At 45.4% G+C, this 13,664-nt stretch overlaps 1 protein-coding gene across 3 annotated transcripts in view; it reads left to right on the forward strand.

Moving 5' to 3' along the window:
* Positions 1-2,841: 2,841 nt before the first annotated feature.
* The window catches only part of ST8SIA5 (ST8 alpha-N-acetyl-neuraminide alpha-2,8-sialyltransferase 5), a gene marked incomplete at both ends in the record, with an annotated part of 78,390 nt that continues 67,567 nt past the window's right edge, over positions 2,842-13,664 (forward strand). For all 3 annotated transcript variants that reach the window (XM_080714839.1, XM_080714840.1, XM_080714841.1), the window contains one exon: positions 2,842-2,972. In XM_080714839.1, coding sequence (XP_080570965.1) covers positions 2,842-2,972 — 131 coding nt within the window. The remainder of the gene's footprint in view (positions 2,973-13,664) is intronic.

Below are 13,664 nucleotides of genomic sequence, written 5' to 3' on the forward strand. Positions count from 1 at the left end.
GTCTTGTCTCCAGTCTCATATTCCCCACAGCTGAAACACTTGCCAGGCCTCTAGGTTCCCCCCTTTAGGTTATATGTGACCCTTGGGTGACCTGAGGATGCAGTGTTACCTACAGCAATAGCACTTAACTGAGCTTATTCTCCAGCCTCTTGTTCTCTCTGGACCTTCATGGTCTCTTGCATTCTGTCTCGGTTGATGAATACCCCAAAGCCAAGTTTAATAGCTGGTTAATGTGCATCTGAGGAACCACAGTGTGATTTGGGAGAATACTTGTCCCCAGCAAAATTAACACAGTGCTAGGATCACTATTAGTAAATTTTCTTTTTTTTTTTTTTTTTTTTGCGGGTCTGGGGATGGAACCCAGGGGCATTCGACCTCCGAGCTACACCCCCTGCCCTATTTTTTATTCTTTATTTTGAAACCGGGTCTCACTGAGTTAGAGAGGGCCTCAGTAAGTAGCTGAGGCTGTCCGCGAACCGTGATCCTCCGGTCTCAGCCTCCCAAATGCTGGGACTACAAGCGTGCGCCACCACGCCTGGCTTACTATTAGTAAATTTTCAGATGGCCTCAGCCATGTTTAGAATAGAGTGGGATTTCCATCCCTCTCGAGTTATTTCTCAGACTTTTTTCATAATTCAGTGATTTCATTTCTGGGAGGGTGGGAGCAGAAAATGTTTCTCTTTCTTGATCTGTGTACTGCTCACGTGGATGGCTTGGCTTGTAAAAGCAATGAGCTTTTACATTTATGGTTCATGTACTCTTTTACTGTAATTGAAAAGCTCTTAGTATAATTTAAGTTTATTACTTTAAAATAGGTCTGTTTTGTTTTTCCAAGGAAGCATGCATCCAAAGACAACTCTCCAAAGATAACTCTCTGAGCGGAGACCTGATGGGATGGGAGATAAACAAGAATAGAAAGGAAAGGAGGGTGCCTTGCCTAGGGTAAATAAGACAGAGCTTTACCAGCTCTACACCTATGCACCAAATAGGTGAAAGTTAGTGCCCTGTCCACTTGGTACCTGTGTGGTCCACAGCAAAGCGGCAGGAGGGGCCCCTTGTTGAACACTTTGAAGATAGCAAGAATAAGGGGAAGGGGCACAATTGAACTCTCATGAGAGTGAGTATACTCCCATCTGTGTGTATGGGAGAAAACGCCCCATCTGAGGATCCAAGGATGTCTTGCTTTGCCCAACCAGTGCCATGGTCCATACAGCTGTAAAATGGGTTAACTGGAGGCTAGAAGATGAAAATCCAGTAATATATGTGAGAACAAGCATCTTTTGGTGTGTAAGACATTAAACAAGTATAAGAATTGTTACAGTGATGGGCCATCCAAATGTCTGGGTTATTCCTTTAAGGACTTAGAAGTCCTCCCGATGACCTGGGTAAATATGCAGACTCTTCGTAAAGCACACCTTGTGAATTTACTCAAATTCCACATTGTTGGTGGAACCCTAATTATGAGAATTTATTTTATTATTTTCAAGGTAAAATAGAAAACGACTAAATGCCAAGGTCTAGGGTATCTGCATCTGGATACTTTTCACCAGAGTTCTTTTTTTCTTGGTGAGGTTCGAGTTTTAAGTTCTGAGTAGAATTCCTGGCTTGACTCAAGAACCTTTTAGGGTGCCTGCAGCGTCCTGGTGAACCGCACAGGCACAGGATGAGGCGAATAGGAGTGGGATTGCGGGCGGGGAGGAGGTTGTGTGTGTGTGTGTGTGTGTGTGTGTGTGTGTGTGTGTGTGTGTTATGGATTTCCGCAAAGGCAGGACATTCGAACTGCATTTCTGTGATTATGTCCCCTGGCATACGCTCTGAAGCTTGGGGACCTAGTGACTTACTACAGCGTTTGGTGACCGTGGTACCCGAAGGCGGCCGGCTGCCCGACCTAAGATTTACTAGCGGGTTCCTCGGATGAGACAAGGTCCCAGTGTCTAGTGACAACAGGGTCTTTGACCAACAGCCGCGAGCTGCAGTTGGGCAGGAGGTAGAGGCCCGAGGCGGGGGCTGGCGGCCTCTGAATTTGGGGGCGCGGATGGGCAGCCAGCCCTGCAGGCTATTAGCATGCTGGCGCCGCTCGCGCCGTCCTTGAAGGGCTGCCCGGCTGACCTTGCTCCGCTTTCTTGGGCGAAATCTCTAGGAATGCGCGGGGACGAGGCGGCGGCGGTGACTCAGTGCCCTGCGCGCCGCATGCAAACGCTCCTCTCCAGCGAGCCCAGCTCCCCACCCTACCCTCTCTGGAACCCCACGACTCAAACCCGGCGTTTTCCGCCGCACCCCTCCCCCTCTCCAGGGCCCGCCAGTCGGTCTTCAGACTCGGGGTGCCTGGTCCCCCGCCTCCCACCCGCATAACCCGAGGCCAGCCTTCGCGCTCCGGGGCTGCGCGCCGGGCGGCGGGCGCGGCGAGCCCCGGCCGAGCCCCGCGCTGCAAGACCGCGATCCGAGCCCGAGCCGGGCCGGAGGGGGCGGCGCGCACCGGGACCGAGCCCGCCGGCTCCCCATTGGCCACACCTCCGCGGGAGGGGCCGCCCCCGGCTCCCGCACCTGCCGTCGCCCCTCCTCGGGGAAATCGGCGGCTGCGGGGCACCGGCGCCCGAGGGGGAGGCAGCCTGGGGAGGCCCGGGGCCGCGGCCGGCCCTGTGCAGTCGCGCTGCGGCGCCCGAGACCTTCGGATGTCCCCTGCTCCCGCTGCGCCAGCCCCAAACTTTGCCCCGCGAAGTCCTCCGCCCTCCGGGGCGCGCGGAGAAGCCGGGGAGGTCGCGCTCCTCCCCAGGCTCCGGAACCCCGCGCGAGATTGCCCGGCCACCCCGCACCCCGCGCCCGCGGCGCCCGGCCGCCAGGATGCGCTACGCAGACCCCTCGGCCAACCGCGATTTGTTGGGGAACCGAACTTTACTGTTCATCTTTATCTGCGCCTTCGCGTTGGTGACCTTGCTGCAGCAGATCCTGTACGGCAGGAACTACATCAGGAGGTAAGGAGGTCCGGGGGACCGGGCGGGACGCGCGGAGCCAGGCGAGCCCCCGGCGGCGCGCTGCGTCCTCAGGGCCGGTGACCGTGGGGTCTGGGCTCGTCCCCAGCACCGCGGCGTTGGGTCATGGCGCTCCCAAGCGCATCTCTGCTGCCAGCGGGAGCAGAGCGCCTGCTCAGCGCCAGCTTGGGGGGTGGGGGCACAACTTTGCTCTGCCGTGGAAAATGGGGAGCAGTTTGGAATTCCAAGCAGCCAAACAGGCAATACATTTATTGGAGTGCCCGGCGTGGCTGCAGGAATCGTCAGGTCGTCAGTTCCCACACCTACAGGTTCACAGCCATTTGACTGGAGTCCTAAGGTGGAGGCTCAAAGCCTGCTAGATTTTTTTTTTTTTTTTTAACTTGGGTAGCCCTGATTTTTTGTACGGCTCTTAGAAAGGTGGGAACATTTTTCTCCCCAGGAGTACAGCGTAGATCAGGGTGGGAGTTGACCATGGGGATAGGGAATTCAACTCAGAGTCTTTCTAAAGTAGATGGTTCTTCCTTAAACTTAGCGGCGAAGGTTAGAGTGGCAGCAGTAAATAGGCTCTCCCTACCCGAACGGTCCACGAGTTAAAGTCCAGGGAGATAAAGGGTAGTAGGAGATATCTCACGAAACTCCTGCACACCCCAGCCTGTCTGCGAAGGAAGATACCATCGAAATACAAACCTTTTTCTGAGGCTAGCTCAGGGGAAAGGCTGTGGGTCACTGCCTGGTTGGGGGCTGGCAGGGGATCTGCTTTAGGGTTCTAGAGTGCTCATACCAGATCCTCTGGTGCCAGAACTCCCTTCCCAACCCCATTCTTTATTACTACCATTATCTCCCTATTTTCACGCCTGCCACCACATTGATAGAAAAGAAAATGTCTCTCCATTTTGAAATTTCCAAATAAATAATAATAATAATAATAATTTTCTTTCCACCTTTGGGGTCTACATCTGTCACTTGGGCTCCCAATCTGGGCTGTGCACCGAGCTGGGCAGTGAGGGTTCCAGCTGGTGTTCTGGCTCTCAGTAGGAAAGCTAAGCAGTCAGGTATCTCCTCTCCTTGTAACTCTTTGTAGGTGAGGAGTTTGAGATTCCCTGAAACAAACCTGTTTCCAGCACCTTTCCAGAAAGGCTCCTTCCCTGGTTGCCAGCAGCTCACGTGCCCTTCAGTGTGGCACTGGTGGCTTTAAAAGACAATTCTAGTGTCCCCTGGAGTGTGGGATCTGATTGGTGTTGCCTCTCTTTTGGTGATAGTTACACCCCCCACCCCGCATCCCCAGAGGGTCCTGTGCAAGGACCCGGGTGTCCCTGAGCCAGCCTACTGCAGCCCTGCAGGTCCTTCAGCTGCTGTCTTAGCACTTGCTCCTCAGCGGGGCGGCTCTGGGTTCCTGCTCCCTGCTGGCACCTCCATAGAGTTGTTGGAGCTTCTAGGATTCCTTCTGCCTGGACAACAGGGGAGAGCCTTGAGTACCAGGGCAGATGTCACCTGAGCTACTGCCTGCTTGTTTTGGCCAAGTGTTTGAGCTACTGCCTGGTTTTGGGTGGATGGGCTGGCTGCCTCGACTGGCCCAGCAAGTGTGCCAGTTGCTTCCCATTCTTTCTCCCTTGGAGACCCCTACAACCCTAAGTCACATAAATACTACCTTGCAGGCCCTTCCAGACACCCAGCTTAAGCCCACCAAGCAAGCAGCACTTGTACATGCCTGATCCAGGAAGGGCGCCCCAGGGACTGTAAAGGAGAGGATATGGTCCTGGTGCTCAGGGGGTTTGAAGTCTATTTGGAGAAACAAAATAGCCTCCAACAAGATAAGAAGTAAGAGTAAAGCTGTCAGAGAGGCACTACTGGGCTGGAAGAGTTGGAAGACTGCCTGGATGAGGCAGAACTTGAGTGGGCCTTGAGGGAAAGGTGAAATTTGGTTTTTGTTTGTTTGTTTTGAGTTTTTACTTTTTTGGTACTGGAGATGGAACACAAGGGCATTCTACCTCAGAGCTACACCCCTAACCCTATTTTTTATTCTTTATTTTCAAACAGGGTCTCACTGGGTTGCAAACGGCCTCACTAAGTAGCTGAGGCTGGCCGTGAACCGTGATCCTCCTGTCTTAGACCCCCAAATGGTGGGATTACAAGTGTGTGCCACCACACCTGGCTTGGAAAGGTAAAATTTGAATAGGGGGTAGGGATATGCACACCTAGACCTGGAGGGAGCAGGAAGAGAGGCACAGAGATGCAGGTGTGGCGCCATCCCCTCTCAGCTGACCTGTCTACAATGCTGCCCTTGGCTCAGTCACAGGCTGCCCCAATCCCCAACCGGCTCGCAGCTCCTGTGACAGCTGAAGGCTCAGCCCTTGCTCACCTGTCTTTGTTTGCTGGGTGCGTCATCACTGCAGTGAGCTGACTTGATGTGATTCCTGGGCTGTCTTCTATCTAGAAATGCACCACCAGTGTTCCTCAAGCAGAGGCCTGGAATCACCTGGAGGGTGATTGAGAATCACCCTGCAGGGACTCTCTGGGGTGTGATCTACCTCCTTAGCTGGTCTACCAGTTGACCCCTAACAAGCTCCCCTTGCTGCTCTAGACCAGTTCTTCTCAAGCAAGCCATTCTGCCCCTCAGCAATATGCAGACACTTTGGTAGTTACCTGGGGGATAGGAGAGTGCTGCTGGCATCCAGTGTGTGTGTGCATGCGCACATGTATGTGTGTGTGTGTGTGTGCAGGCATAACAGTTGGAAGACACACAAGGAGAGATGGATCCAATGGTGTAGGAGGAATATAAAGAAGAGGCAGCCATAACAGTGATCAGTAGCTTTATGAAGTCTTCTGAAGATTAGGAAAGTTAGTTTGGCCAGGCAGGGTGGCACATGTTTATAATCCTAGTACCTGAGAGGCTGAGACATGAGGAACCAGGTTCGAAGCCAGCCTCAGCAGCTTAGTGAGACTTTTGACAATTTAGTGAGATCCTGCTTCCAAATAAAATACAAAATAGGTCTGGGGCTGTAGCCCAGAGGTAGAAGGCCTCTGGGTTCCATCTCAGCACCACAAAAAATAAAAATAAAAATACAAGTAATGTTATTCAGTCTTTAAATAGAAATTCTGATAGTCTACAAGATGAATGAACCTTTAGGACATTATGCTAGATGCCATAAACCAGGCCCCAAATGACAAACACTGTATGATTCCACATATATGAAGTGCCTAAAGTTGCAGATTCTTGGAGATAGAAAATAAAAGGGCGTTTGCCAGGGGCTGGGAGGAAAACGGGACATTATCTTTTAATGGGTAGAGTGTTTTAGTTGGGGAAGATGAAAAAGTCCTGGAGATGGATGGTGGTGATGGTTGCCACCCAACTGTATGCTTAGAAATAATTGAAACGATAAGTTTTATGTCTCTTGCTACGATAAAAGTTAAATGAAGTATCTGGAAACAGTCTACCAAGTGTGATTTTATAACCCATTGGATGTAAATACTTGGAAAAATACTGTTCTGTGGGGCTGGGGTTGTGGCTCAGTGGTAGAGTGCTTGCCTAGCAAGAACCTGGGTGGAATTCCTAGGAAACACACACACACACACACACACACACACACACACACACACACACACAACCACTCACTCACTCCTGGTTGGTGTGATGGGGTTTGGTGGACTTACCCAAGGAAGAAGCAGAGTAGAAAATGACTGGTGTCAGGCGTAGAAGAGAGCTTTGTGGAAGGCCTGGTCAGAGAGCAGCTGCCCAGGTCTGACCGAGTGAGGTGGGTTTCGATTATGCAGTCTTCACCTCACAGACATAGGGTGCCTTCTGTTCTTTTCTATTAGGGATAACGCTGTTATGCACATTTGTGTGCAAGCCTTTGTGTGACATATGCTTTCATCTCTCTTGGGTTATAGCTGTGAGTGGAGTTGCTAGGTCCCCTGACAAGTCTATATTTACCATTCAGAGAATTGCTGGAGTGTTTTCCAAAGTGGCAACGCCAATTTACATTCTCCTCAGCAGCATATGAGGGTTCTGAACGCTGCACATCCTTGACAATACTCATTATGCTCTATCTTTTTGATCGTAACCATTCTAGTGGTTTGGAGGTAGCATCTCATTGTGGTTTTGATTTTGTACTTCCCTGATGACTAATGATACGGAGATTCTTTTTATGTGCTTGTTGGCTGCATGCATCTCTTCTTTGGAAAAAATGTCTGTTCAGATCCCATGCCTATTTTTAAACTGGATCATTTGTCTTTTTATTATTGAGTTGTATGAGTTCTTTATACATTCCAAATTTAAGTCCCTTCTCAGATAAATGATTTTAAAAAACATTTCTCTCATTCTGTGCTAGGGATAGAACCCAGGACATGCTAGGCAAGTGCTCAACCACTGAGCTACACTCCCAGCCTTATCTTCTCACCTTTGAAGGATAACAATTTATTTATTTATTTATTGGCATTGGGGCTTGAATCCAGGGGCATACTACCTTCAAGCTACACTCACAGCCCCCCCCCCTTTAAAATCACAGACTCGCTAAGTTGCAGAGGGTCTTGCTGAATTGCTGAGGCTGACCTCAAATATGCAATCTTCTTGTCTCAGCCTCTCAAGTACTAGGATTACAGACAAGTGCCACCATGACTTCAAACCTGCAATCCTCCTTTCTCAGCCTCCCAAGTCCTGAGATTAGAGCTGTGCATCACTGTGACTGGCTATGGTATTCCATTTTGAGTTAATTTTTGGTATGATGTGACTAATCTTGAATATAAAGAGAATACCAAATAGTCTCACTCTTTGGGATATGTGCTTAGTTTCCTTCCTTCCCTCCCTCCCTCCCTCCTTCGTTCCTTTGTTCCTTCCTTTTTTTGTAATACTAGAGATTGAACTCAGGGACATTCTACCTCCAAACTACATCTCCAGCCCTATTTTATTCTTTATTTTGAAACAGATTCTCACTAATTGCAAGGGCCTCACTAAGTAGCTGAGGCTGGCTGTGAACCTGCGATCCTCCTGTCTCAGTTTCCCAGGTACTGGGATTACAAGCGTGCGCTACCACGCCCGGCTAGTTTAGCTTCATTCCCCCACCCCCACCCCAGAACCGGGGATTGAACTCAGGGGCATTCTACCTCCAAGATACATCCCCAGCCCTATTTTTTTTTTTTTTTTTTTTTTTTTGCGGGTCTGGGGATGGAACCCAGGGGCATTCGACCTCTGAGCTACACCCCCTGCCCTATTTTTTATTCTTTATTTTGAAACAGGGTCTCACTGAGTTGCAGAGGGCCTCACTAAGTAGTAGGCCTCACTAAGTAGTAGCTGAGGCTGTCTGTGAACCGCGATCCTCCGGGTTTCAGCCTCCCAAGTGCTGGGATTACAAGCCTGCACCACCACGCCAGGCTCTATTTTTTATTCTTTATTTTGAAACAGGGTCTCACTAAGTTGCAGAGGGCCTCACTAAGTAGTAGCTGAGGCTGTCCGCGAACCGCGATCCTTCTGTCTCAGCCTCCCGAGTGCTGGGATTACAAGTGTGCGCCACCAGACCAACTTTGCTAGCTTTGTTTTGTTTCATTTCTTCTCCCTCCCTCTCCTCCCTCCCTCACTTCCCTCCCTCCTTGCTTCCTTTTTTCCTTCCATTTTTAGATATCCTCTAACAGGTAAGGAAATTTCTATATACTTGTTAAGAAATTTTGTTTGGATATTAATTTCATATTGCTTTTTCTACAGTTTGTCTCCTTTAATATTTTGATGTGGTAAATTACATTAATTGATGTTCAGTATATAATTTTAGGGATAAACCTAGCTTGGTCATAGTATAGTATTTGTTTTCCATGATGTGAGATTTTGTTGGCTATTAGTTTTAGTTAGGATGTTAAAACTCATGTTCTTGGATGCTGTTGACATGTAATCTCTTTTTTCCATGTTGTCTTTGGTTTTAAAACAAATTTTACAAAATGAGTTGGGGCTGTCCCCTTGTCACCTGTTTTCTGGAATGGTTTGTGCAAGTGTTTGTTTGTTTATGTATTGGAGGTGGAACGTGGGGGCCTTCTACCTCAGGGCTGTAACCTCAGTCCTATTTTATTTCTTATTTGGAAACAGGATTCACTAACTTGCTAAGAGCTTCACTGAATTACTGAGGCTGACTTTAAACCTGCAATCCTCCCTTCTCAGCCTCTCAAGTACTGGGATTACAGACATGCCATCACACCCAGCTTCAAGGTTTTGAATTAATTCATTCTTTAAAATTTTGGTAACATTCGAGCCGGGTGTGGTGGCGCATGTTTGTAATCCCAGTGCTTGAAAGGCTGAGACAGGAGGATTGCACAGGTTCGAAGCCAGCCTCAGCTACTGAGTGAGACCCTGTTTCTAAATAAAATATAAAATAGGTCTGGGAGTATAGCCTGGAGGTAGAAAAGCCCCTGGGTTCCACCCCCAGTACCACCAATAAATATAAATAAATAAATAAATAAATAAATAAATTCTGGTAATACCTGTATAGACAGCCATCTGCACCCTTTTTTTTTTCTTATGGAAAGATGTTAAATTAGTAATCCTTTTTTAGTGATTATACAATTATTTGGATTTTCTATTCATTCAATTTTGGTGTATTGTATTTTTCTAGAAATTAAAAAATATTCAAATTTACTGGACTAAAGTTCATAATAGTCTCTATTACATCTCTGTTATAGCTATGGTTTTTGCTCCCTTTAAAAACTTCCTCACAAGCTGGGCTCACACTTGTAATCCCAGTACTTGGGAGACTGAGAAAGGAGGATTGCAGGTTCATGGCCAGCCTCCGCTACTTAGTGAGGCATTCTGCAACTTACTGAGATGGGACCCTGTTTCAAAATAAAGAATAAAAAAATAGGGTTGGGGTATAGTTTGGAGGTAAATGCCCCTGGGTTCCATTCCTAGTACCACAGGTGGGGGGGGGGACCTTCCTCACATTGTTTAGTTCTTTCCTTTTTTACATGTTTAATTATCTTTGGTAAATGACCAGATTTGGGCTTTGTTGGTTTTCTCTTAGATATTTGTTTTTTATTTTATTAATTCTTATGCTTTGGTTTTATTCTGTCATGCTTTGTCTAACTCCAATGTTGGATGCTTATCTCTTTAATATTTAATCTTTCTTATTTTCCAATGTAAACTTTTAATATAATAAAATGTGTTCTTCAGTTATATTCCTTTAATTTTGGAATGATGATAATGACTCAGAATCATATTTCATTTTCTATGTCACTTGCTACTATAAGTGCTTTATATATACATATATATATATATATATTTTTTTTTTGGTGGTACTGGGGTTCCTGGAAACACTTCTTTCTCCAGGCTACACTCCCAGACCTATTTTTATATTTTTATTTGGAAACAGGGTCTCTTAGCCAACAAGGCTGGCTTGGAACCAGCGCGATCCTCCTGTCTCCACCTCCCAAGCTCGGGGATTACAAGAGTGGGCCACCATGCCCAGCCAAGTGCTCTATATATTAACATACTAAATTCTTATAACAAATAATAGATACTGTGATCATGCTCATTTTGTAGATAGGGAAACTGAAATACAGTGATGTTAAATAATTTTAGTTAGCATTTTATAAATAATTTAAGGTTATTTAGTTATTAATTATCAGAGATATATTCATTATCTATAATTCCAAGCTTATCATAATAATTTCTATCATTTTTTGTACTTCTGTGGATTAAATCTAGAGGCATTTTATGTCTGAACTACACCCCCATTTCTTTTTGTTTTTTTGTTTGGAAATAGGGTCTCACTAAGTTGCTGACAGTCTCACTATGTTCCCGAGGATGTCCTCAACAAGTGTTCTTCCTGTCTCAGCTCCCAAGTACTAGAATTATGGTATGCACCACCATATTCAGCTCATGATTTATTTTTTACCTATAAATTTAGAAATGTTTGAAGATTTCCAGGTATTTTCTTTTTTTTTAACTTCTCTTTTGGTTTTATTAACTCAAAAGTATTACAGTAAGAAAACATGGTATTTATGATTCTGATTCTCTCTTTTTAACATTTTGATGTCTTTTGTTTTATGCCTATGGAAACCAGCATATGATTAGAGTTTTTTTTAATCTAGTTTGACAATCTTGTCATTTACCTGGGAAGTTAGTATATTTATATTTATTGTGATTACTGGATTTATTTCTGCTACCATATTTTGTGTTTTTTGCATAGCCTGCTTTTTCTCCCTTCTTGCCTTCTGGATCATTTGTGTTTTCTTGGCTTCAGGAGGAAGTTTCTAGCGTGACCCTCCACCTTAGGTACATCCTGTGGCCCATCCGAAAGAAGCATCCATCTTTGGGAGTGTGTCACTGGGGCAGTTTCTGGCTTTAGAACTCATCTACTACTTCTCCCCTTGTTAGATTTTACATCCATTTAAGCAGACATTTTATACATGTTTTAATCATTATCTTAGGAGAATGCTGCAGACACAGGCCAAAGATTTGAGTGCAGAATATTTATTAATAAGTCCTCTTGGGATCAATACCTGAGAAAGGGAGAGGAAAGAATACCATTGGGCCCGGGGAAAAATTGAACTATACCCCATTTTAAGTAAGAAAAAACAAAGGCACAAAGAAAAGAACCTTAGGAACTTGTTAAGATGACAAAGTCAATAATGCTAGACCCCAAGATCTGGGACCAGGCTGTTAACCATGATGCTGCCCTGAACATCCTACAAGCTGTTTTCCTGTTGCTTTAGATTTGCTTTTACTTTTTTTTTTTGTACTGGAAATGGAGCCCAGGGGCATTCTACCTCTGAGCTACACCCCCAGCCATATTTTTTATTCTTTATTTTGAAACAGGGTCTCACTGAGTTGCAAAGGACCTCACTAAGTAGCTGAGGCTGGCGGTGAACTGTGATCCTCCTGTCTCAGCCTCCTGAATGCTGGGATTACAAGCGTGTGCCACCATGCCTGGTTTACCTCTGCTTTTTTTTTTTTTTAATTGTTGGTGTAGATTTTAAATGACAAGCTCAATTCAATACCCTCAAATACAGTTCTTAAGGAATATTAGTTACAACAGTAGTACTTTCCATTGAGAGCAGAAATGACATTTCGGCAAAACTGGATGAACTTTTTATGCATGAGGTAACAATCCACTGGTGGAATTACTTCAGATCATGCAATAAATGACTATGACATTTTTGAAAGTTGCCCTAATTTTTCTAGTCTTTCATGCCTGTTTTAAGTCAAGATACCACCAAGCTGAGCTCAGCTCACCGTTGGTGAGTACTGGTGAGGATACCATGGATTCTGAGACACAGCTAGGCCCCCAGTTAGCAAGTATCATCTCAATTCTTTTAACCTTGTGTGAAGGTTCCCAGGAATCTCGGGTTTCAGAAAAAGTGGCCTAGATGGCTTATAGGCAAATACAACACCAGAGACTATACAGGACTCTGATCAGGACCTAAAGAGGTGAATAGAAGAGACATTTTAAACTCCCTTGACATAAAATTGGCAAAAATAAGGATTACCAAATTCTGGCAATGGGAAATTACGAGGGTAAAACAGAAGAAGTTTGTAGGTGACGAGACTCCTTGCAGGAGACTCTGTGAATGGCTTCTATAGAACCAATAAAAATAGTTCTGTGGGCACGTTACACATTTTACATAGAATTTGATTACAAATGCTTCAAATTTATAACATTAAAATAATCTAATAAAATCAGCATTAATTATAAGGAATCTAAATTTCAGTATTTTGTATACTTCTAAATAAATATCTTTGATTTAAAACCACTGAAAACATTATAGTTTATGATGACATGATAGAGATAAGTTAAACAGTATTCTATGCGAAAACAAAACATCAGTTTAAAAACAAGCCCATAGTACTTGGGAGGCCAAGACAGAGGATCGCAGGTTTGAGACCAGCCTCAGCAACTTAGTGAGGCCCCCCGCCAAAAAAAATCAAGCCGCGAACACACTGAACTGAAATGATAGAAAATCACAACACCAAGTAAATAATTAAATATCTAGCATTGGAATAACCAAATGCATGCTTAGCAACAGACGTTCAACTTATAAAAAGCCCTTTAAAATCCATGTAATCTGAATAAATAAGCAGAAACACAAAGGGAGGTACTGTACCAGCCAGTAACAACTAGAAAGACATTTCTCCCTTTTTCTTTCGAATGATTCCAAGAGAAAAAAGGAAATAATAATCACTTTCTAAAAAACTATAATTCATGTGTTTTTTTAACGTTGCCTAGAATATAAAAGTCAAAGCAAAGCTTCCTAAATGTTAGACCACTGTACCTTAGATAAAGGCCACCTGACAGATTTAAATGAAAATCAGACATTTGCCTAGTCAGGGTATGATTGAGGTTTTACCTCATGATCTTGATTTGGGATCTGAATCAAGCTCATGATATGATTGCACATTCAAGACACCTGAACGCATGATCTGTTGATACTGAGTTATAGATGGAGACCTGACTTCACTGATAAAGCGCTGGTTTACTTTAGATGACCACAACTGAAACCTCTGTCCGTGCTCTGGTCTTAGATCCTCAGAACACAGCGGCGCAGTGCGTGTTTGCAGAACCGCGTGGGTCCCAGCGCTCACTGTTTCGGGAAGCACCGAGCTGAGGGACCAATGCCCGAGGCTCGTGCGGAGCTCAGGTTCTGTCTTCAGGGCTGTGACTAATTTTTGGCTAGTCAATCAAGTAAATCGCCACAGATCTG

This window comes from Muscardinus avellanarius (genome assembly GCF_963383645.1).
Source record: "Muscardinus avellanarius genome assembly, chromosome: 17".
In the NCBI taxonomy this organism is placed as follows: domain Eukaryota; kingdom Metazoa; phylum Chordata; class Mammalia; order Rodentia; family Gliridae; genus Muscardinus; species Muscardinus avellanarius.